At 38.8% G+C, this 26,338-nt stretch overlaps 1 protein-coding gene across 2 annotated transcripts in view; it reads right to left on the bottom strand.

Annotated features, from left to right (window-relative positions):
* Positions 1–814: 814 nt before the first annotated feature.
* The window catches only part of UTP18 (UTP18 small subunit processome component), a 66,261-nt gene continuing 40,737 nt past the window's right edge, over positions 815–26,338 (bottom strand). The window contains exons 6-14 of one of the 2 annotated variants that reach the window (XM_036879890.2): positions 24,450–24,575; positions 24,176–24,350; positions 19,898–19,998; positions 19,555–19,645; positions 16,638–16,761; positions 7,723–7,897; positions 3,127–3,269; positions 1,725–1,763; positions 815–955 (exon numbers count right to left, since the gene is read on the bottom strand). In XM_036879890.2, coding sequence (XP_036735785.2) covers positions 1,739–1,763; positions 3,127–3,269; positions 7,723–7,897; positions 16,638–16,761; positions 19,555–19,645; positions 19,898–19,998; positions 24,176–24,350; positions 24,450–24,575 — 960 coding nt within the window. In that variant the 3' untranslated portion in view covers positions 815–955; positions 1,725–1,738. The remainder of the gene's footprint in view (positions 956–1,724; positions 1,764–3,126; positions 3,270–7,722; positions 7,898–16,637; positions 16,762–19,554; positions 19,646–19,897; positions 19,999–24,175; positions 24,351–24,449; positions 24,576–26,338) is intronic. The other variant, XM_036879891.2, reaches the window with a different exon arrangement.

A 26,338-nucleotide genomic window follows, 5' to 3' on the forward strand; every position in this document is an offset into this window, starting at 1 on the left:
TTTAGAAAGAGGCAGATATACTGCCACAAACCATACCACGTGGGCTGCTCTAGGGTCATCGCCCGTAGATCAGGAAGGGACTTGAAGACATTAAAGATACCCTCCACTGAGCCGTCTGTTTGAACAGTTAAGTGCGATCTACTACTTCTCTGGGCAGAGCCAGAGACAGGTTTTGTTACTGGAAAGCCTTCCTCCTCTAAATGAGGTGAAATGCTTAGACCTACCTGACACTACTCCTAGTACTTCTTAAATACATAGTACAGTGTCAGCTCTTCCAAAGATATATAGGGCATATTATAAAGCAAGGTCATACTGATTAAAGAATTATGGAACCAACTATTAACCCTGGAACCTAAATGAAACATTTTTAAGTTGTACTATTTCTGGGAAGGGGAGTGGCTAATAATTAGGGCAAGTGTACCAGGTTTTCACATGCCCTCTTCCCCACAAACAACAACCATGTGAGGTACAAAGCCTAGAAAAGTCTTTTCATTTCCATAATCACATTTCCAGGAACACCTGCAAGTTCAAAATTCAGTCCATGAGATCCCATCACTCTCTTATCAAGTCAACTACCCTCCACAGCTCAGTAAGGCCTCTGTTAGGTGGTATCCTGAAATATGGGGAGACCTATGCTGCGAAAGGAGGAAATATTAACCAGGGTTAATTGTGAAATATGAGAATATCTGCCTATCTTACTTCTGGCTATAGACAGGTGTTTCCAATCTCTCATGTTTAGTCTTAAATGAAATATATTAAGCCAGTGTTTTGTGTGTAGGTGGGGAAGGAAGAACCATATACATTTATTTTCAAACTAAAGTTACTATGTGTTTATTAGGATATTTCTGTTAGATTAAATAAGCACAGCTGGCTCAATAAATCATCCATATACTGTCACACATTCACAAGTTTCTGAGATGTATCAGGACAGGCATCTCTTGTGGCTCAACTGGATCTGAAGAAAGAACAGAAATTACATGTTTGATTTACAACTGCTGGTCAACAACAAACAACTTGTACTAGCAATATAACTTTGAGAGGCAGGAATGCTAGACTATTTTCCCCTCCCCGGCTAATGTTTTCCTCAAAATTCCTCTACCTTCACAAAAATTATTTTCCCTAATTAAATCTATAGGCTCTCCCAGAGTCTCTCCTCAACATTTACGAATTTCCATGACCAAATGAGTTACTTATGATGAACATGCCAATTGCAAAGCTCAACCTCAGAATGATCACCATATCCAGGTGAAAGACTAAGCCATAGCAAGGGAAGCCTGTCCTACTGTTTTAAATAATGGGCCGCAAAACAAATGACCAACCATGAACTACCTCTGTAAGAAGCCACCATTAACTAGCTACAAGACTACTTACAATTTCACAAGAAACCTATACAAAATAAGCAGGTTTGAGCTCATGGAAGCTGTAATTCAATCTGAAGATACTTCTCTGTTAAGCCTATTCTCCTTGGTGAATTAAACATTTGGTAATTATAATTTTGATGACCATTATTGAAAAGAGCCAGATTGTTGTGATTTGGGATAAGAAATTTCCAAGGAAAGTTCAAGTCCAACTAGGCTCTTCCTGATCTACTTCCACTCCACTCCTATAACTGAAGATACAGCAATCCAGGGGCAAAGAAACAAAGATCAGCTAATGCAACAGCAACTGACGGCAATGGATGTAACATTAAAACCTGAAGAATCAATAAAAAAGGATTTTCTTACCTTAAATAATCTCTTTAGAAGTCTGAGTAATGATGCAACCTAAAGAGTAAAAGACAGATCATCTAAACTTTATGATTACCCAAAGTACTGTCAATCAATCACAGAATGGCACTTATGAAAATTTTGGTGAGGGGTTAGGGAGGATTTAATCCCAGTCTCACCAGAGAACTACAATAAAAATCCCCCCAGTCTGACACTCTGAAGGATCCCAATGCTAATACCTTAGATTTATTAGATAAAAGCAGTAAACTTGCTCCAAAGCATCTAACTGGAGTCTATGAAATACATCATCAGCCATACGCAACAGAAATTTTGCCAGTTCACGGCACCTGCTAGAAATAGTCTGACTAGAGAGCAATGCTCTGGTGAAAACTCTGACAGCCTCTGGGGCTTAAAGAAAAGAAAAATTCAGTTATTAAAATAAGCAAAACCTTTGGAAAAGAATTTCTAAGTGCAATAAGAATCTGCATCTTAATAAAAAAAAAAAGAATCTGCATCTTTTCATAAAATCTAAATCACTCCAAAAACAATCTAAAATTAGAATGATGAGACTATCCGTTTTCCAAGCACACACCATTTTCCTTTCAAAGCAAAAAGCCATATTACTGCTTGCCACATTCTCTTTTCACACCTCATCAAAAACAGCTTACATTCCCTTTTCTTCATCCCAGATTTCAGTTTATTTTTGAAAGACCTTCCCTGAAGCATACAAACGTAATAAATACAGGATTCTGTGTAGCATCCACTACCACCACAATGGAACAAAAAAAGGGGACTATGGCTTAAGTCACAGGTTTCCAACTCTTAGTTCTCTCCAAAGAGCCACCTTGGCACCTCTAGCTTCTAGCAATAATGGAAGTTGTTTCTTTCTGCTTTATGGCCAAGTATGTTGAGTGCAGAAAAGAACCTGGACAGAGCATAACTTTTGGACATCTTTGTGGTTCACATCCTTATTTACAGCTTACAACTGTGGGGAAAGGAACATGTTTTTTTTTTAAATCACTTAAATCTAATGGAGTAAATAGTGAATAGGACAATCAAGAAAGGTTCATCTAAACAAAGGCACCAAGAAAGTGGCAATATTATTAAAGTGGTTACTATTCCTCAATTTGACATTCTCAAAATACAACTTTACCCCACCCCCACCCCAAAAAAAAAAAAAAAAACCATAGGTGGACTTTTCCGCTGGTGATATTTTATGGTAGAAAATGCATCTTGTTAGATAAGGAAAATGAGAGTCAAGCTACACACAATTGATTAAATAACTTGTAATTGATTAATAAATTGAAGAATTAATAAACTGCACATAATTATACAATTGGGAATGCAACAACAGTATCTCTTTACATTTTCTAAAGAAGTTTATAGGTATTTCTGACTTTTAAACATAAGTAATACCCACCTGTACAACAAGGCCTTGCCCTTTTCATTCCCCAAGGCGAAATACCCACTTCTAGGAGAAAAATCCATGGTGTGAACAAGGGAAATATTCTTCCTCTTAATGACTGGAAAGTTTGAAAATACTGTACAAGAAGGAAGGTGAACCTGCAGGAAAAAATAATAAGTTTAGTATCTTTGTTAAATCTTAGCCTTCACTCTATCCTTTTGCTAGAACAAGAAGTTCATTTGATTGTAGTGCACATGAAGTACAGTTCTCTTAATGGAGCCAAGTGTTCCAAAATTAAAATTTGATTTTCACTGTGCCATTAACTGAGAAGTAAGGGAGAGAAGAAAGCATTTTCTTGATGCTTTTAATGCAGCATCTCACATGATGGCTGGGAGATTCAAATGTTTACTGAATGAACTAATGAATAAGTAAACTAAAGTGAAAAGTCAATGGCAGTATCCATTAACACTCCGATTTAATGACCACAGTAAAGAATGCCGAGATTTGGTCACAGGAGCAGATATTTAACATTCAGAAGGGTGTGTGTGATTTGATGTAACTGAAGCCTAGGCAAAGTCATACCAAACATTCCAATATTACAGAATTTCCTTTTTACATGTTTACTTTTCAACTAGGTGATACATTCTTCACCTTTCCCCATCTCCCCTTGAGAACGAGTGAATCATGAAAACCTGGTTCACCAATGAGACTATGTTCTCATTTGGAGAGAGCCAAAAGCTTACTCAAGCCGGGCCTAAGCATGAGGAAGGGCAAGTCTCTCTCTCCCTCTAAGAGAGTCCACTTCTGAGAAAACGAGCCCAAGTCCAAGACGGAATGGGACGAGGCCTCATCCAATTTGCAGATAAATAACACCCAAGCATGCAGGCAGTTAGTTACCTTAAACGGACTAGGATTTTAACAACTCTCGCTTTCAAATGTTCCCCAGCTCTTCCAAAATAGAGCACCCTTGTGTTCAAATACCTGCAGTTACCTTTCAGCTGTTTATCTTTGTAGTCTTTCATCCTCCACATCCAATCAGTGATTTTAGGTAAGACTTTAAACCATCCAATCAAGGTGATTTTCACAGACAAGTTATTGAGTAAAACCCCCCTCTATACATATGCATGTATGTACATCTATTACACAGCTTTCAGTCAGTCACTTATTTGGCTCTACTCCCTCTGAGATACACATACACACACATATATTTACCATTTTGTCAAGCAAGGAAAGTTCCCAGTGAATCCACAAGCCTTTCTTCATTATTCTTACCTTCCCCAGGAGGCAGGTTCTGCCTGCACAGCACGGCACCAATGCCAAGGCATTCACACTAATGAAGTTGTCTTGACCCATTAAAGCTAAGAAATTGGCAATACCCTGATTTGATCTTAACTTTTAAACTTTAAGCCCTACTCTCTATACAGGTTCCTTGAAATATTTAAGTATCTATTTTTTAAAAACACTTAATAAAGTAGACTAGCATTTTAGGAAAGAAGCCAGGACATGGATATTGCAAAATGCATCTATACTTAGTTTGGGAATGCAGAAATTACATGAATTTTTGATAAAAGGCTTGGCTTCTTAATTATGTTTTGCTTAGGTTATTACAGAGTTTACACCCTCCAAGCACACACCGACTGTGAGCAAACCATCCAAGGCATCACAGGAGCAGGCCATCAGGAAACAACCGCTTGCAGCGAGTACCAAGAACAGCACTGTCACATGCCTTTCCTTTATTTCACACTGCATGTAACCTGACACTCCTAAACTGTACCCAGGTATTTACTCATTAACTTTCCTGGCATGACTTTGAAGTTTGGGGAGCTGCTTTTCTAACTCTGGCAAAACGAAATATTTCAAAACCAACCTTTTGACTTGAATGATTTAAACCACCTTTTTATTTTTCTAGCATAAACAGAAAAAAAAAGTCTCCAAATTTGGATTCATGTTACTTTTTGGTTAAGTCAATTGCTAATTACTAGTAGGGAGCTCACTAAAGGGCAAAACTTGGGACACAAAACACAGCCATTTTTTAAAGCCCATTTTTACCTGAAGGTAGCTGTGTATTTTTGTAGCTAAGTAAACAGAACAGTACCAGAAATACTGTGGTAAATTCACACACTTACAATGTTTATGATGTAAATGGTGTTCCCACAGACGTGCAACCACCTCAACAGTACACAGTGGCTGTGCCTTCACACAACAGACTAGTGTGTGGTCTCTGATGGAGAATAAATACCAACCTACTCTGATATTTTATCTCCTCTATTGACTTCGATATGAGGGGCCAAAAAAAAAATGTTTACACGTCCTCCTAAGAGACTCGACTATATTTGCAAAGTCCCCAGTTAATCTCTCACTGCACTAGTACATCTTCCCTGAGACCCAGGACTCCCATCTGGTAAGAAGTCAGCTGTGCTCTAACTCCTCTTTGTGGCCGCCTGTATTATAATATAAAGTGTAGCTGAACTATTAAGAAAAAGCCCCACAAAATTCTAACTCCTTTACCTCAGAAAGTTTTCCCTTCATCTCTGACACCATTTCTGTCATTACCTGTAAGGACCCAGATATCAAAATTCAACAGGTAAAAAGCTCACTCATCCTTAATTTAATGGATAAGAAGCTCCACGACTTTTACTACATCCAAGATTGTAGATGTAATAACAATTTAACTTCTGTGACTCTTACTGGCATGATGGCTTAGATTTATATTCACTGCTTTGTGCTGGGATAACAGAATTGTTTGGATCATTTTAAGAGCTTTCATTTAACGATAGTAATACTGTTCCACTGAGTCATTCTGAAGCTGCTATGCCTGGCTTCTTTCCATTAGATATTATGGTTGACTACCATTTAAAAAATGGGATTTGGCTGTTACTAATGAATTCCTTGTGTGATTTTGCTGCAATAAAAAACCATAAATGCTGCCATGACCACTGAAGCAAACTAGGCAGAACTAAATACTAAGAGTCTTGCAGAATATATTATGTCAACAGGAGAGAGATGCCATGGTTTTCTAAAACAATTTACTACCATTAAAATAATAAAAGGTTAATGTGTACTAACTAGTCCACTATTCCCATAAGAGGAGTGGGGATTTTAATGCTGACATGAATTAGACCTTTGTCATTTATCAAATGATCAATTCAACAGTCAGGCAATAAAATGGAATGTTGCTGTATTTTTCATTTTTCCAGCAAAACCCTTTCTCCCCTCAAAGACAATCCTATGCAGAAATCCAGTATATACCATAGCTAACAGTGAAGCTACTCTATATGACACAGATAGGATCTGAGACTCTTCTTTGTAAATCTTTGTAAACTATACACTACTATAAGCTGATGAAGTATGCAAGACTCTTTGCTGAGTGAGCAAGGTAAACAGTCTCTGTAAGGTGCTTACAATCTGGTAGTTTACATGTATACCTGTAGCCAGATCACAATGTGACACTGCCATCCAAAGTTCTATGCGCTGCACTCCCTGTACTTGCTGCCTAAAGCAAACAACTGTTAAATGAATGGAGAAACAAACTCTGCCTGAAGGGTAAGAAAACTTCACAGAGATGCAGTGATGTTTAATCTGAGCTCTTAGGCTGGGCAGAAGAGAGTTAGCATAGGCCTGAGGCTGCTTTCTTCAGAAAGGCCTACTTATAAGGGTGGCTCTTAAATCATGTCTGGGAACTTGACTGACAAACAGTTCCCTACACTGATGTGAAACTTTTCCTAAATGATAAGGATGGCTCACGGGGCCTAGGCCAGTTGTACAATGTGGTTTATGCTGAACACCTGCCTTTACTTCTGGGAGCCAAGAATTTTGGTACATGGCAGACAGAGGTACCTACCAGATCACCACCAATAAAAACCTTAGGCACTAAGTTTCTAATGAGCTTCCTGGGTAAAAAACACTTTTAAGTGTTTATGTTGTCACAACTCACTGGACGAACTAGACATGTTCTGTATGGCTCCACTAAAGAGGACTCTTGGAAACCTGCACCTGGTTTCCTCCAGACTTTGCCCCATGCACCACCTTTCCCTTTGTTGATTTTGCTTTGTATTCCTTCACTGTAACAAGTCTTAGCTGTGAGTCCTCCTAGAAAATCACCAAACCTGGGAGAGGTCCTAGGAACTCCTGGCCCAGAGGTATATTCATATATACTATCTAGCTATTTAAACTGTATTCTTTTTACACAACTTATTTTTAAGTTCAATTTATTTTCAAAATCTCATGATTTTTAATTTTTCAAAATCTTAATGCCTCCACTCCATTAAGACAATAGGCCTTAAAAAGGCAGACAGGAATGAAGCCTTTGCCTTAAATATGTTCCTTTATATACATTTGCTGGAAAAAAATCTCTGAAATGAAGACCACCACTTAAGAAATATTAAGAATGGTCAGTACAGCTTTCCCCAAAATGCTGAAATACTATAAATTTGGTGGTTATCAAGCATCACTCCCACGCACACACCCAAAAGCTTCAACACTAGTAAATTCTACATCAAAAGAAAACTTTTTTAAAAGTAATACAGCACTCTTCTTTCCCATATCCTTTCATGTTTTGAACTTAAATTTTAAAAATAGCAATGAAAAAAGGAAAGGGTAAAGATATATTACCAATCTGACTGCTTCTTTCATTTTTTCTGAAGCAACTGCCAAGATTTCTGTAGTAGGATTGAAAGCCAGAGAAGTAACACCTGTAACCAAGTTCATTATGGCTTTTATTGGCTTTGGGTTTGCTTCTTGGAGACAAGAATCTTGGTTGTATATGTTTACCACTCCACAATTAGAACTGTAATGAGAAAAGGGAATACAACAGATTTTAAACAGGCCAAAGGGCTTTCACAACCTAAGTGAAAATAGATTTAACCCCACAAACTGATTATTTGCAGGAATCGTATCACATCATGTTATAAAGGGACCAGGGCTGAGAGTTCATCACAGGGCAAAACCTAGACACATCCTGTCAATTCTACTACAGTCCTGCTGAACTCCTATTCATTCTGATCAACTCTTCAATTGCGAGTATAGCTAGAAAGCCCAAGTAAGCACAGAATCTCCATTATTCATTCCCTCCGTAAATATTTACTAAATATCAACTCTATGCCAGGCATTATTAAGATGCAAAGGTGAACAAAAGACCAGGACTGCCACGTTCATGGTGTTTATGTCTGATCTAACCTTCTAATGTATGAATGAGAGCTATCCTTCCCCTATTTAGATCCTCTCCTCCTTTTTTTATTCTGTTCTGTTTGTAAGAACTTCCAAAACAGTGCTGAACAACAGCTTTGTAATAGGAGGTATCTTAGCTTTGCCTTACTGGGAGTATCTATAGTCAAGAGTTATGGAAAGGATCATCTGCTCCAACTTAACTGAAACACTGGCAATGAATTATAGCCATTACTCGTAAGAAGTAAAGCCTAATAACCTTATCATTAACAGAATCATTCACAGACAAGAACTTTCAGTAAGCATTTTGACCTTAATGTTATGAGCATCATTTACAAAGAACAGGAATAAGCCTACTTGTAATTCATAGACACTTAATTCAAACTTAATTAGCAAACGCAATACAAACCTGAAAGATGCAAGAAATTAAGCCTCAAATCACAAGGATTCCATTCACAGTGTACTCCACTAAGTGAACGTGCATTCCTACACTCAAGCATCCTCATTTATTCACTTAACACTTACTGCCTAAGAAAAACCAGACACAGTGTATAAACAAGACAAACTCAGTTCACAGGAAAGAGTCTATAGCTTCAAATCACAGCCAACAGAAAAAAAGATGTTAGAATTACTTAGTACTTTGAAGTCTTCAAACTACTTACATACACATTTTCTCTTTTGATTCTAACAACCACTTAATTTAAGTAGAGCTAATAGTATGTAGTCCATACTAACCACTCAAGAAATACATATCCTTGTTATACTGTGGACCTTTGAACAACATGGGTTTGAATTATGCAAGTCCATTTATATGCAGACTTTTTTCAATAAATATATTGGAAAATTTTTTTGAGATCTGTGACAATTTGAGAGAACATTTTCTTTTCTCTAGCTTCCTTTACTTTAAGAACACAGCATATAATACATGTAACAAATAGTGCTTATGTCATTAGGAAGGCTCTGGTCAACAGAAGGCTATTAGTAGTTAAGTTTTTGGGGAATCACAAGTTGTATGTGGATTTTTTTTACTGCACTGCAGGGGGGTGGGTGTCCCTAAACCCCCCCATTGTTCAAGGGTGAACTGTATTTAATTATTTAATTTTATGTCCCACTAAAATTCATGTTGAAATCTTAACCCCCTTTATTGGGGGGGTACCTTTGGGAGGCGACTGGGTCATAAGGGTGGAGCCCTCATGAATGGGATTAGTGCCCTTATAAAAGCGACCCAAGGTTCCCTCGCTCTCATCCCAGTGAGGACACAGCAAGAAGTCAGCCTTCTGCATCCTTGAAGAAAGTTCTCACCAGAACCCACCAATGCCGGCACCCTGAACTCAGACTTTCAGTCTCCAGAAATATGAGAAATAAATTCCATTGCTTCAGAGAAGGCAAATAGTGAATCTGTGGCATCTTACTACACTGATGGACAGTGACTGCAATGGGGTATGGGTGGGGACTTGATAATATGGGTGAATGTAGTAACCACATTGTTTTTCATGTGAAACATTTATAAGAGTGTATATCAATAATACCTTAATAAAAAAAAAATTCCTGTTGCTTATAAGCCACCCTATCTATGGGTCTTTGTTATAGCAGCCTAAACTGACTAAAACAAATCTCATCTTTTCCTTATTTATATTTTTTACTTAGATCAAAATATCTATTCACTATAGTTATTTTATATTAAATCTCTTTTCTTGCTAAAAATTGGTTTATGCTTAAATCCATCTTAACTAAGGAAAGTTATAATCTATGCATCTGGTTCTCCTCTATGTATCAATTTTTGATCAAATCTTACCATAATGAACATCAGAGGCTAGTAATTCTTATTTGACTATTGCTTAAATTTGTGAAACAAAAATAGCAAAAGTTAATCATTTTGATATATAGAAACTTACAGTGGTATTTGTGCTAAAAGAATACTACTAATTCCAGTATGCTGAGAATGGTTAGTCGATATTTACTGAGTGATACCTATATACCCAGCAGTATACAAAGTGCCACAGAAATACAAAATATCAGTAGGAATTTATCCCACAAAACAGGTGGCATGAAATAGCCAGAAATACAAGAGAACATAATACAGCATACACTAAGCTCTGTATGTGGTCTAGAAGGAAAAATCTGTATGAGGTGACGGTGCTCCAGATGAAGCTTTGTGGAAGACACAGGACTCAAGATATTGGGTTAAAACAACAACAGGGTATCACAGGTAAAGGGAAGAACAGAACAGAGGGAGAAATAAGCATGCTTGCTAGCTTACCCTACCTCTTGCTGAAGAAACAGACAGGACTATCTATATCCTCCCACCTCCAGGCAGTTCCCCAGAAGCAGGTTCCTGAATCAAGGGCAATCAACCCATTAGCAGATCAGCAACCAGAGAGTGTCCTGGTACACAAGAATCTTCCCAAACAGACGTGATGGCAATGAGCCAGATCACTGTCTGCCTTAGGAACTGGAACTGGGAACTGTGTTGGTGGTGGTGGTGGTGGTGGTGGTGGTGGCTGTCAAAGCTAAAAAGGCATACAGAAAGAGCACACAGAGCCACAAATAAATATTATGTGCAAGAAGAAGAGAGCAAGCAACCAAGAGGTACAACAATAGCTATCAACCAGGGAAAATTTTACCCTGAAGGAACACCTGGCAATTTCTGGAGACATTTTAATTATCACAACTGGGAGATACTAGGTGGAGGGGTGCTGCTGGCATCTAGAGGGTGGAGGCCAGGGATGATCCTGGACATCCTAGTGTCCAGGACCGCCCCACAACAGAGGCTGAAAAACCCTGAGGTAGGACAAAAAATGCAAACCATAAATGGTTCTCACACTTTAGTGCATGAGAAGCGCCTAATGTTGAAAGGCAGACTACTGTACTCCAGGTGCGCACACCCCTGTGCCAGCATTCTGATTCACAGAGTTGAAGTGGAGCCCCGGAACCTTGGTTTTTAACCACTACCTCTGGTATTCTGATGCTGGAAGGAGTCTAAGGAACACACTTAGAAATATAAGGGCTGAGGCTACGAAGAATTAATATTGTCAAAATGGCCATCCTGCCCAAAGCAATATACAGATTTAATGCAATCCCTATCAAATTACCAACAGCATTCTTCAATGAACTGGAAGAAATAGTTCTATAATTCATATGGAACCACCAAAGACCCCGAAGAGCCAAAGCAATCCTGAGAAGAAACAATAAAGTGGAAGGGATCTCGCTCCCCAACTTCAAGCTCTACTACAAAGCCACAGTAATCAAGACAATTTGGTACTGGCACAAAAACAGAGTCACAGACCAGTGAAACAGAATAGAGACTCCAAACATTAACCCAAACATATATGGTCAATCAATATACGATAAAGGAGCAATGGACATACAATGGGGAAATGACAGCCTCTTCAACAGCTGGTGTTGGCAAAACTGGACAGCTACATGTAAGAGAATGAAACTGGATCACTGTCTAACCCCATACACAAAAGTAAACTTGAAATGGATCAAAGACCTAAATGTAAGCCATGAAAACATAAAACTCTTAGAAAAAAACAGGCAAAAATCTCTTAGACATAAACATGAGTGACTTCTTCATGAACATATCTCCCCGGACAAGGGAAACAAAAGCAAAAATGAACAAGTAGGACTATATCAAGCTGAAAAGCTTCTGTACAGCAAAGGACATCACCAATAGAACAAAAAGGTATCTTACAGTATGGGAGAATATATTCATAAATGACAGATCCAATAAAGAGTTGACATCCAAAATATATAAAGAGCTCACACACCTCAACAAACAAAAATCGAACAATCCAATTAAAAAATGGGCAGAGGAGCTGAACAGACAGTTCTCCAAAGAAATTCAGATGGCCAACAGACACATGAAAAGATGCTCCACATCGCTAGTCATTAGAGAAATGCAGATTAAAACCACAATGAGATACCACCTTATACCAGTAAGGATCGCCATCATCCAAAAGACAGACAACAACAAATGTTGGTGATGTTGTGGAGAAAGGGGAACCCTCCTACACTGTTGGTGGGAATGTAAATTAGTTCAACCATTGTGGAAAGCAGTATGGAGGTTCCTCAAAAAGCTCAAAATAGAAATACCATTTGACTCAGGAATTCCACTTCTAGGAATTTACCCTAAGAATGCAGCAGCCCAGTTTCAAAAAGACAGATGCACCCCTATGTTTATCGCAGCACTATTTACAATAGCCAAGAAATGGAAGCAACCTAAGAGTCCATCAGTAGATGAATGGATAAAGAAGATGTGGTACATATACACAATGGAGTATTATTCAGCCATAAGAAGAAAACAAATTCTACCATTTGCAACAACATGGACGGAGCTAGAGGGTGTTATGCTCAGTGAAATAAGCCAGGGAGAGAAAGACAAGTACCAAATGATTTCACTCATCTGTGGAGTATAAGAACAAAGGAAAAACCAAAGGAACAAAACAGCAGCAGAATCACAGAACCCAAGAAAGGACTAACAGTTACCAAAGGGAAAGGGACTAGGGAGGATGGGTGGGAAGGGAGGGAGAAGGGGGTCAGGAAGAAGAAAGCGGGTCTTACGATTAGCATGTATAATGTGGGGGGGCATGGAGAGGGCTGTACAACACAGAGAAGACAAAGTAGTGATTTTACAGCATCTTACTACGCTGATGGACAGTGAGTAATGGGGTATGTGGGGGGGACTTGGTGAAGGGAGGAGTCTAGTAAACATAATGTTCGTCATGTAATTGTAGATTAATGATACCAAAATAAAAATAAATAAATAAATAAATAAATAAAATGTAAAAAATAAATAAATATAAGGGCTGAGGCAAACCAGTAAGGGCAAGAACAGTACGTCAAGTAGAGGAGAGAAGCCCGGGCAGCACAGGGAGAGAAGATAAATGAACTGCCACCAGGGGACTCGGAAACAGTCCAACACAAGGACTACTTGGCTCCTTGCACTGCTAACTCCAACCCAGTCTCTGTGTGACCTTCCTACACTACACAGCTGTTTTCTTCATTTTCACTGCCGCGTGAGGGTGGCCTGAGGAAGTACTCTCCTCAAATTGAGTCTAAGACATAATCATAGCCACCACAGTCATAGACGTCCTACAGAACCTTAAAGGAAACGAGGTGAAAATACAACTCGCCTTTTGCTGTCACCCTCAGTCACCTCCTTCTCCACTAACTCTTGACCCTAAGGCTCTAAGATTCGGTCTACCTCTGGTGTCTCACTCATCTCATGTACTCCTGAGGACAACCAAAACCTATCATGTCTGTATAAGCATCTTTAGTACAATTCCACACCACATTTCTAAGGGCTTATGGGCACGGCCACATGAATGCATCTCTTTTGAGCAACTTCCTCCTCCTCCTACTTCACACTATGAGTCCACAATTCCGGTTGCTCAGGCCTGACACCTGGGAATGTCACTGCTTCTCTCCCATTCCAATTTCCTATGCGGTTATGACATACAGTACAAACACTGCTTGCCTGTCCCCCTATTCCCACTCCCACCACCCTAGCAGTGGCCCTTATTACCTAATGCCAGCCTAGATTATTCCAATGACCTCAACATGCCTGTCAACTCTGTAAAAGCTGTCATGAGTAATCTACTTCAAACCCTAAAATTCAGATATGATCATGATTCTCCTCTACTTAACAGTACTTGATGGTTTGTCTTTCCACCCAGTAATGTGCATGCTCCGCCACATGACATTAAAGACCTCTACTGTTGTAGCTTGAGCCCATTCGGAATCAGCCCATCCACACCACTCAAAACACAAACCTGAACTCCACACCTCCATAACTTTGATGTTCCACTATCTGCAAGACCCTTCTCTGAATCCCATCTGACCCTCAAAATGCTCAGCTCAAGTGCCAATAGATTCAAAAAAACTTCTCCCAATGTTTATTTGTAACAGCCTTCACTATTCCTTATACTCTTAAAAAACACTGTATCTCAACTGCAGACCTTATGATGACTTGCCTCGTAAATGCATACATGTATATATGCATCGTCCTCACTGGAGGACTATGAACTCTGGGCGAGGTGTGTTGCTCTTTCTCACAATCCCTAGCTCAATGCTCAATAAATGTTTTGGTGAATAAGAAAGCCAAGGAAAAAAACAAACAAACCACACCTTATGCACCTATGCATTCATTATAAAACATACCTGTCCTAAAGATTCTCCAGATGAAGGAAAATGAAACCCATTTTATATGTTCGATGAGAGTGCTAAAATTAAATGATTACTAATTTCAGGCCCTAAAGCATAATGAATTTCATACTTTTCTACAGCCCTGAATTATCCAGTACTCTTCTATGATAAAACCAACATATTTAGTGGGTGGTAGTATGGAAACAACACAGAACTGGAACCAGACAACCTGAGTTCCAGATCCAGCTCTCAACAACCACTTACTTCAGTGATTAACAACCAACAAGCAAAACTTAAATTATGTACCTCTTGGATCTCAATTTCCGTATCAATAAAATGACTGGATAAGACTAGTGCTATCCAACACACCTTCTGTGATGATGGAAATGTTCTGTATCTGCACTGTCTAATACAGAAGCCACTAGACACATGTGGCTACTAAGCACTTAAAATATGACAAGTGTCATAAAGGAACTACATTTTTTTATTTTAATTAACTTAAATGTAAATAGCTACAGGTGGCTAGTGGCTACTGTAATGGACTAAAATTAGACTAAGATACCATCCAGAAATTAAGTTAAAAACAGGTAACAAACAAATGGAGCAATAACAGAAAAGGACAGTGATGATGAGAATAAACTAATACTGAAAATATCCTATAGCACAAAGATGAAAGAGAAAATTTTTGTTTATTAGCTCTAAGTTATAGAAAACTAGCTTCCACATTTTCCAAATCTGGGTAGCTTACCAAAATCACAAAATCACAAAATCACAAAACTACAGAAGCAAAGTTTTAAGCTAAGGGAGTAAAACCCATATTTAAGTAGAAAAAACAGCAATCCAAGGTACATTTACAGATTTAAAAAGATAAAGCTATGTAAAAGCTGAAGTTCAGAATGGTTGAAGCTGATATTCCAAAGGAATTATATACATGGCACAAAGGGATTCATACTCAAGACAAACTGGACTGTAAGTTTTCTTTATTTCTTGTAGGACTCCTTCATTTATATAACTCCTAGGAACTGTACCATTTATATATTTTAAAACATAAACAAACAGAGGTGTACCTTTAAAAAAAAAAGGTAGCAGAGTGGGAAAGAGCTCAGGCTCTGGAGCCAGACCACTTGGGCTGTAATCTCAGCTCTACCACTTACTATTTGTGTAACCTTAACCAAGTTACCAAGTTACTTAAAAGTGCCTCAGCTTCCCTAACTATAAAGTAGACATAACAATACCTAGATAATGGAGTAGGAAATGAAAAGTAAATTACTTCACATAGGAAAAATAAACACACATACATACACACATATACAGTTAATATATACACTCATGTATTATATATACATAGTTATATACAAAAAACAGTCCTTGGTACAGAGCATATGCTGGGAAAAATTGCTGTTAATATTATAAATCTTTTACTGTAATAATTACTCAAAGCAGTTTTACTTAAATGGAAGCCACAGTAAAAAGACAACCTTAAATTGTATTTTTAAGAAGCTGGCGAAGACTAAACTCAACAAGTCTCTCATAACCTGATACAACTTTGATTTGAAAATATGTATTTCTATGGCACTGACCTATAATTCTCAAAATGCAAAGACCCCAAAGTGGTGTGGAGCTTATACCCCTCCCCCCCCCGCCAGTAAAGGCAGGAGCCCAGGCCAGCAATCTGTGCCATGGTTGCAGCGTGAGACATTTCAAAACTTCTTCGCTGTAAGCAGAGAAGATAGAGCGAGAGCAACAAAACACAGGGGATTCTCCAAGTCACTGTATGGAGTCACCTGAATTTGGTGGGCTACCTTCTGAGGTCCTAAGGGCCTAGGTACACAAAAGGCTGTCACATACAAGGGACAGAATATGCCATGTCTCAATTCTTCCCCACTGTTCAATATATAGTGCTTTGTCCGTAACAGGTGCCCAAACATTTCTTTTTTTACTTACTTCCAGACCAAACAGGAAGTCACAAAACAAAACAAAACACACTACTGCATCTACAGAAGATGCAGCAACTTAACTACAGACTCTGACCAGTGGTGAGAACTGCACCTGATAAAGCAAGACTACAGAGCTCAGCCCTGCACTGTCAAAGTTCTCAGTGGGGGCTTGCAGAGTACTTTGGAGCACCAGTTCCCCCATCTATAAAATGAAGGCTTCTTCAATACTTCTCATTAGCATAATGTGATCAAAGGTTACGAGAACCTCTCTTCACTCACCCACAAGCCACATACTGTCCGTTCCTGGATGTGGCAATGCTTAATCCATATAAACTGCCTTCATCGACAAATCTGTTAAGGCACTTTCTAGAGCTGACATCCCAAACATAAACTTCTCCATCCCCTGAATGAGAGAGACAAAAAAAGGTTTGGTTAATTTTGCTTTAAACTTGAAAGGCTAGTGAAGTGACCACTCTTAGTCTCTCTTAACAGTACAAGGAAAAAGACTTTCAACAAATGTTCTAGGTCTAGAAAACTGGCCTAAAAATATTGCTTGTATATATTCCATATACAGAAAACTACATCCACAATTAGTCATTTGTAAACATTATCTTTACATTTACAGTGAAAATCACAAACTCTTGGCTTGAGGTGAGCCTTTAGAGTAAGTTTCTGCATATCACTCTGATACATTATTAGAACATAACTTCTGAAAGGAAAAAAAAAAATACCCACCAACATAAGTCTCCCAACATCTACCAACAGGTGTTAGAACATTTAAGAGGCAAGGTGAGGTGATTTAGATCCCAAACGATGAGAATGACAGAGAAGGGACTGAAGAATGAACGCATCCAGACCCCAAGGAATTTATAATTTATAATTTATAATTACGCAGTTTGTCCAACTCATTAAATAGTAAGAAAAGCTAACTGTGAGCAATAAACTCAATTACTTTAGAGAAGGGAGAACATGTGAAAAATGAGAGGATTATTAAATCTGAAAAGAACACAAATATTTTCATGATAGAAATGGCCACCAAATTGCGAAAATCCATCCTTACTCTTTTTTCTTGATCATACAGCACTCAATACCAATGATCACCCTCTTCCCCACATCCATTTACATTTATAGATTTCAGTAATGACCCTACATCCAGCTCAACAGTGGCTCCTCACTCACCTGCTTCATCTCTTCCTTTTCAGTGGATATTGCTCTAAAATTTACTTTTATAGATATACTTTTTTCCTCCCAAGAAGAAACAAATCCTATCATTTGTAACAACATGGATGGAGTTAAGAGGGTATCGTGCTCAGTGAAATAAGCCAAGCAGAGAAAACACAAGTACCAAATGACTTCACTCATTTGTGGAATATAAAAACAAAGCAAAACTGAAGATACAAAATAGCAGCAGATTCTCAGACTCCAAGAAGGAACTAGTGGTTACCAATGGGGAGGGGTTAGGGAGTATGGGTGGGAAGGGTGAGGGGGATTAAGGGACACTATAATTCACAATCACAATATAGGCAGATCACAGGGAAGGCAGTACAGCACAGAGAAGACAAGTAATGACTCTATAGCATCTTACTACGCTGATAGACAGTGACTGCAATGGGGTAGGATGAGGACTTGATAATATGGGTGAATGTTGAAACCACAATGGTGTTCATGTGAAACCTTCATTAAGACTGTACATCAATATACTCTAATTTAAAAAAAATTGAATAGGGTCGAATTTGAAAACCTTAATATTTGTCTGTAGGATAATGTTACAAAAAAAGGAAAGTGTGTAAAATTACTCTAACTAAAAACTGACTAAAATGAGAAGAGGGGATCAATGGCAGAAACGTTATCTAGATGTTATCAAGGCTTGACTTTGGTTGCTCCTTCCCTTTTAGGGCTTTTCTCACGGTAAATCAGATCTCAGAAGCAGTGACCAAATTTCTAAATATTTTACATATGTATCCAATTTATGATCAAATTTCAGTATATCTGCTGACCCTTCCCCTCTTCTCCCAAGATCCAAGAGCCATTTCATTAGGAACATTATTCTGAACCAGTATTTATTCCTTACCTCTCAAAAAACCTAGCATAACACAGGGAATACAGATGCTTCTGACCTTCTTATATTAGCTGACTAAAAATATACAAACATTTAAGTAACTCAATTTTGTGGAAAGTTTGATTCTAGGACAAAAACATAACAAAAATTAAAGTTAATGCTAAAATTAATCCATTTTAAAAACATTTTAACCCAGTTAAAAACCAGTCATGGGGATGCAATGTACAGCATGGTGACTGTAGTAAATAATACTGTACTGCATATACAAAAGATGCTAAAAGAAAAAAGATCTTAATAGTTCTCATCACAAAGAAAAAAAATTATATCTATGAATGGTGACAGATGTTAACTGGACTTACTGTGGTGAACATTTTGTAATATATAAAAATATCAAATCATTACATTATACACCTGAAACTGGCATAATGTTCTATGTCGATTAGACCTCCATAAAGAAAACTTTAAAAAATTTAATGTTATACTATCAAATGTTCCTAGCTGAGGTGAAGTACACATTATGCTAAAAAGCCCTGTATAGATTGCAGACTACCACTCACAGGCAGAGCCACTCAAATGCCACCCACTACCAAAGAGGATGAGCTACACTGAGATTATGAGAACCCCCAGAATTCTTTAGGGAAGGGAGCAAGATTCAAAGATGTCATAGGACAGTCAGAAAAGCAGAAGAGCAGGAAAGCACAAGATCGGAGACCACCAGGGATGACAAAAAGAGTTGGTCAGCAGTACTACACTTGCCAGAGGATGACATATGGTTTTCAGTCAATAATGAAAAAATTCAAAATGTTATCCAAATCCAGAGGATACTAGTTGAAGAGGGATGGTGATTCTAAGTGACTTTCAAAGAGAACATATGGAAGTTTTACAATCATCTTTTAAGTAAGCATTTTTTCTCCATCTTTTCCTCAAACATGTTAACAGGGTATGTTAGATGATTAGCCCTTCACTAATACTTATTAGCAAATGAGAAGGCAAACAGCAAGAAAAATGAATTCTAAAAATAAAAATGATTTTAACAGAAAAGTCTAAAATTACACACAGTTTCTGGTTAAACTTTAACTGCAAACACATCCAAAGCTTCCAAGAAGCTTTGGCTCATCATGTTATTCATTAACTTACCTGAAGAGGCGTATACTTTCTTACTATCTGAGGAGAATGTGGATGCTGCAACCCTTCCATTAATTTTCATGCTACCAATCAGTTCTTTAGTCTGAAAGAATAAATATTATCAAACTGTTAGGAGGTGCACAGAAGAATCACACCATGTAGAATGAAAATGATCTAGTTCTCTACTTTGCACCACCTGCTCAACATTGTTTCTCCCCATGCTCAAAAGTTCTCCCCCAACTCCCACTGTGTTCCTCCACTTGAGATGCAGATTTAAAGACACTGTGAGTTAAGGTTCAAGCCGTACACTAATGCCTGATCCTAGAGGAACAAGCGACAACCACTAACAGTTCACCTTCATTGACAGCAAATGACAATATCCAGCAACACCATTGATGAGCAAGAAGGACCCATCTGAGGAGACTTCAAAGCTCCTCACTATCTTCTCTTTTAAACCTAAAAAAGGAGATGAATCAATAAGGATTACCATGGTTTTAATAAAGCTATCTTTCACTCACAATTGAGTTTATCTTTTAAAGTATCTACGGGCCTTAAATTAAACATAAACCAGGCTCAGAAACTGAGTAAGTCTGACCCCATGAATCACTGAGTATGACCCAAATAAAAGATTGCTACAAAGTGCTTAGTGAACTTCTTCTCTTTGTCTTGGTTAACATTCACCATTTTAACAGCAGGCCAGAGATTCAGCTCTCCAAATGATAAACGTATTCACTAATTTTCTAAATGTAAACAGTAATACCTGTAATTAAAAAGATAACTACTACTTGTTTGTCACAAACTTCATTACCAGAAGGGAAATACACTGCTGTTAGAGACAGCTAAAACACAATACCAAAGACCTTGTTGCTGGACACCTACCAAACATCCCATGATAAACAGGAATCTAAATCTTAAGTCTTGTTGATCCAAAAAAAGAAAAAGTAAGGTGTCATTTGTATTATCAAGTTGACTAGCTTCTCAAGATGTGACTCAAGTCACCAAATCTGCTAGGTATATATAAACCAGAAAGTCAATCTACTTATTTCCAAAGGGACATATTCCTTTTCTATGCCTAAATGGCTCATACCAACTATGCAGGAGACTCCTGATGGCAGATTGTTCAGAGAGCCAACTTACTCGTTAAAAAGTTGGCTAACATAAAGGATAAAGAGTAGACACAAACTGTGGCCAGGGAGATGGAGCAGAAGAGACATGTCACTATCCACCCATCTGTACTACTGGATTTTTGCACCATGTAAACATATTGCCTAGTCAAAAAAAATTATTTAAAAAAAAATTTGACTTGCTAAATTAAAATACTTATCAGATAAAACGAACTTAGAAAAATCTAGTGAAGAGCCAGCCTTTGTTCCCCGATAGCAAAATATTGACCAAAGGCTCCCACAGACCATCTCCATCCCATTAACAATCTTTGTCTAGATCATTCACAATACTATCACTGGGCCTCCAGAGACTACACCCTAGATCCGTTGAAGGGAATCAATCCAGACACTTATTTACAATTACTGGGGTTACTTCTGCTATGGATGACCAGTCTCCTGCACAGTGAATTCACTCCTATTTAGGGTAATTTTCATCCCAAATTCTGGGCAAACTTTGTGTATAAATACAGTATACAGGAATCACTCCAAACATGGAATATATGGCTACCTGATGAAACAGGGAAGGGAAGCTAGTTCTAGCACAGAGGCTACAACTGGAAACCCCTCCAGACCTAATCCTAATGGGACAGTTATCAGGCAATGGGAATGCAAGAGAGAACTAAAAAGTGTTCACCTGAAGCCCACAGCTGGGCACCACCACAGCCATGGAGGGATACACACTGCACAAGAACCACTACAGCAACAGCACCCAGAGGTCCCTCATACTGTTCAGGACCCATGGGAACCAGACCCAGTGTGGCAGCAACAGATGCACAGTGCCAGAGGACTCATACGTAGTCCACTGCTGTCTGCCTGCAGACACCTGGAAGACTTATGCTTTTGGCCTGAGTAAGCCTGTTGCTTTGGGGCAATTCAGGAGTCATCTTCAAGAACAAAACACTAGACTGATGACAAAGACAGGAATTTGCTTTAGCAATTAACTGGAAAAAATAATATAACTGTATTTTCATCCAAAGTCTACAGTAGCATTTTGCTTTTAACCTCACAAAAAATATTGACAATAAATGCTAATGCCAGTATTTTAATTGCTTTTTACAAATGTCAGACCTTTCAAATTAGGAGCCAGATAAAATTTAAAATATGGCCTTGGAAAAGAAAATTCAATACTTTAAAGATGTCAAATATAAATCTTTTTATAGACTTGTGAATGAGATTTTTAAGTCAATGCTGAACAATTGCTAAGAAAAGGAATGGCCAATTTAATTAGAATAGAGCCAAATTTCAAAGGATGGGAAGTGGACTGATCAGATAGATTACATGCTGTTTCTAACAATGATAGCAGTTACCACTGATTAAATATTTAGTACACTGTGGCTACTAAGCTAGAAGCTTTTACAAAACTCTCTTTTAATATTTATGACACCCAAATTTACAGAAAGAGAAAACTGAAGCTCAGAGATTACTATACCATAATGCCTATAATTCAAAATGGCTGCTTGACCAACTAATTTGATTCCCAAATGGTCAAATGTCTTTAACTGTTTACCTACAACAAGATATCTCTCTTAAGAATTGATACCTCTCTTAAGAACTGAAACTGCCTCGGAGTTTGAACTGTTATCTGGGGTTCTCAGCCTTCTTGAGTACCAGCCTGGAGGAGGATATGGTACTCTTCCTTTGACAACTGAAGGAAATGCTAACTTTCCATTAGAGTTTAGTGAAAATAAAGATGTATTTCCCACCTGACTTCACAGGCCCCTGAATTCTATCCAGAGAATTTTAAGAGTCCATGGCCTCCCAGGTTATGAGCCCCCAACAGGCTAATGGAACAAACCATCAATTCAAAATCCTACAGAATGCATCAACTCTGTATTCTTTAGTTTTCAAACTTGTATTTAGGACAATCTAGAGCTTGCATATATATAAGGCTTGCCTATCATAACTAGTCAACAATGTATCCTCCTAATTCTAATGTCCTCAATTATTTGTAGTGGTTTGTAACAGTGAGAGAGAACAGTGGTCAATAACATATCACTGTGAAAAGAAATACATTATTGTTACTATTATTATGCCCATGTTCTTGCCCAGCTATATTTACTGGGGAAAGAGAAGGGGAAATAGTGAGAGGGAAGATAAATGCCAGGTCTGAGAAGCAGTCAGTGATCACACATGCACTCCTGCACAACAGCAGATCCATGGTAAACATCACAGATCTATCTAGCCAACCCCTGGTTTGCTTTTTCTCAAGGGGATGCAAAGCAAGGAAGGACCAAAGTCCATTTTTTCTCATGAAGGGTTGGAAAGATATGTAAAATGTCACTTTTTTTTTAATGTACGTGAAATACATAAAAAATGTAGTGGAATTTTTTGGATTCCACTGTAATTTCAATGCCATTGGAATCATATGTAAAAAATAATAATTGTCACATATTGTTTTCCATTTCAATACAACAGAGAGATGGTTTAAGCCTTCTCAACTCTAAGTGAGGCTCATGGATCAGCAACGTCAGCACCACCAAAGACCTTGTTAGAAATGCACAACCAGGCCTACCAGACCTACAAAACCAGAGTATGCATTTTAACAAGATTTCCTGGTGATTCATATGTACATTAATGTTTGAGAAGCACTGGTTTAAAGCAGGATTAGCTAAACCAAGACTCTACCTGGAAAGGATTACAGAAGGTGCCAGGGAACACAGGAAAGAGAAGATTGGGAACACTGAATATCACAAATGTTTCTCAAGTTAGCCTTATCACTTTCCACTTCTTGTAGAAAAAAGGCTATACAGAGCTACCCCTGGCCTTTACAGCCCCATCCACATGCTTACCAGGGAGACTGAGTGAACTGCAGGCTGGGCCAGTACCATCTCCAAAGATTTATGATGTTAACCCAGCCAACCTCATTATAAGGGCTTTAGTTCCCAAAGGACTCGAAAAGCTGTCACTATATTTTGGGGTAACAGGGGCAGCAGAATGCAAGGGAAGAATGGGTGAGAGAGAGGAAAGTCAAATTTTTACCTGATAAAAGGCTTATTTTCTAAGTAGTTAATAATCCTTCAAAATACATTACAACCTCCAAAAGCAGCGATTACCTTTAAATATAAACCAAAATTCTAACAAACACTAGAAGGACAAGAGGGTATCCTAATTTCCTGAACACCAGAGAGAAGAAATAATTTGTTCAAAGAAGTGGACCCAGGTCTCCTAGCAACAAGGTTCATGTTCTTTCTGCTGCATCAACTGTTAATGTTACAGTCAAGTATTTACATCTGCTTTCCTGGTCTAAGAGGATATGTATTTCCACATTATGATGTTCCCATAAAAAGCACTCAAAAATAGTTCACTGATCTCACTCAAACACATTATCTCAACAACCCAATGACATTATTCAAATACTAAAACTAAAAACACTCTTGTTTTTAAGAAAAGTGGATGTAAATAGTGCTAAATGAACTCAGCCATAGGTGTTAGGGGTAGGAGGTAATCGGCTGTTTCAACAGAAATCTTACCTCTCACTTGATGCACAGGAATTAACTTTCCAACCAGCATATCATAGACATAAAGAACTTTGCTGTGTGTACTTGTAGCTAAAACCTCTTCTCCATTAGCACTAAAACAAGCCTTAAAGATTGGAAACTTTTCCAAAAAGATGCTCTGGATTTTAGGGTTTGTTTTTCCATCAACCTGTAAGAAGTACAAAAATTCCTTTTGGGTATTTCCATAGGCCCTGTAATTCTGGGAGTAAACACTCTGCAGTACAAGTCTTCACTTAAAAAATCACACCTGAAAGAGTGACACAGCATTATCCAGTCCAGCGACCATCACAACCTGTGCACGAGGATGGAACTGCACAGATGAGATCCGAGCAGTAGTAGGACGTTCAGCATTAGCATGTTGGCAGTTCTTCATCTGTGGAAAAATAAAGCTAGAATTTTATCAATTCAAATGGTTTAACATTCTTTTCCTTAGAACATGAGGAAAACACATTATAAAGTAGTTTACACTACAGGACAAAGTGCACTGAAATGGCAACCAGGAGACCATAGCTCTGTTACCCTCTTAGGACATCATTTTACTACACAATAAATCTGTTTTTACCATCTTTCAAATAGGAGGATGAAAGAGTTAAGGTCTGGGGGGTGGGGCGGAAGATGGCGGCGTGAGTAGAGCAGCGGAAATCTCCTCCCAAAACAACATATATCTATGAAAATATAACAAAGACAACCCTTCCTAGAATAAAGACCAGAGGACACAGGACAATATCCAGACCACATCCACACCTGAGAGAACCCAGCACCTCGCGAAGGGGGTAAGATACAAGCCCCGGCCACGCGGGAGCCGAGCGCCCCTCCCCCCAGCTCCCGGCGGGAGAAGAGCAGGCAGAGCGGGAGGGACACGGAGCCCAGGGCTGCCGAACACCCAGCCCCAGCCATCCGGGCCAGAGTGCAGGGCCCTCGATACTGGGAAAACAGGGCAGCAAGAACAGTGAGCAGGCACTGGAGGCTGGGCGACAGAGGACATAAGAAAAGCGCACGACCATTTTTTTTTTTTTGCTTTTTTGCTGCTTTGTTTTGGCGAGCGCTTTTTGGAAGTCTTAAAGGGACAGGGACCCCAATATTAGGGAAACAGGGCAGAAAGACCGGTGAGCAGAGGCCTGAGGCTGGCACCGGAGAATAAAGAAAAACGAACGACCACCTTTTTTTTTTTAATTAAAAATTTTTTTTTTTTTTAATTAAAAAAATTTTTTTTTCTTGTTTTTTTTTGTGGTCGTTGTTTTGTTTTGGCGGGTGCTTTTTGGAAGTCTTAAAGGGGCAGGGCGGGCCACTTAATCCAGAGGTAGGGAATCCGGGATCTCTGGGCACCCTAACCCCTGGGCTGCAGGGAGCAGGGAGGCCCCTTACGGAGATAAATAGCCTCCCAGCAGCTCCTGCTCCAACGCGACTCCACCATTTTGGAGTAGCTGCCCGAGCCAGGCCACGCCCACAGCAACAGCGGAGATTAACTCCATAGCAGCCGGGCAGGAAGCAGAAACCCTGTCTGCGCGCAGCTGCGCAGCACAAGCCACTAGAGGCCGCTGTTCTCCCAGGAGAGGAGGGCCACAAACCAACAAGAAAGGAAGTCCTTCCAGCCGTCACTCGTCCCAGTTCTGCAGACTATTCCTATCACCATGAAAAGGCAAAGCTACAGGCAGACAAAGATCACAGAGACAACACCAGAGAAGGAGACAGACCTAACCAGTCTTCCTGACAAAGAATTCAAAATAAGAATCATAAACATGCTGACAGAGATGCAGAGAAATACACAAGAAAAATGGGATGAAGTCCGGAGGGAGATCACAGATGCCAGAAAGGAGATCGCAGAAATGAAACAAACTCTGGAAGGGTTTATAAGCAGAATAGATAGAATGCAAGAGGCCATTGATGGAATTGAAATCAGAGAACAGGAACGCATAGAAGCTGACATAGAGAGAGACAAAAGGATCTCCAGGAATGAAACAATATTAAGAGAACTGTGTGACCAATCTAAAAGGAGCAATATCCGTATTATAGGGGTCCCAGAAGAAGAAGAGAGAGGCAAAGAGATGGAAAGTATCTTAGAAGAAATAATTGCTGAAAACTTCCCCACACTGGGGGAGGAAGTAATCAAACAGACCACGGAAATACACAGAACCC

This window comes from Manis pentadactyla, chromosome 4 (genome assembly GCF_030020395.1).
Source record: "Manis pentadactyla isolate mManPen7 chromosome 4, mManPen7.hap1, whole genome shotgun sequence".
NCBI classification, from domain to species: Eukaryota; Metazoa; Chordata; class Mammalia; order Pholidota; family Manidae; genus Manis; species Manis pentadactyla.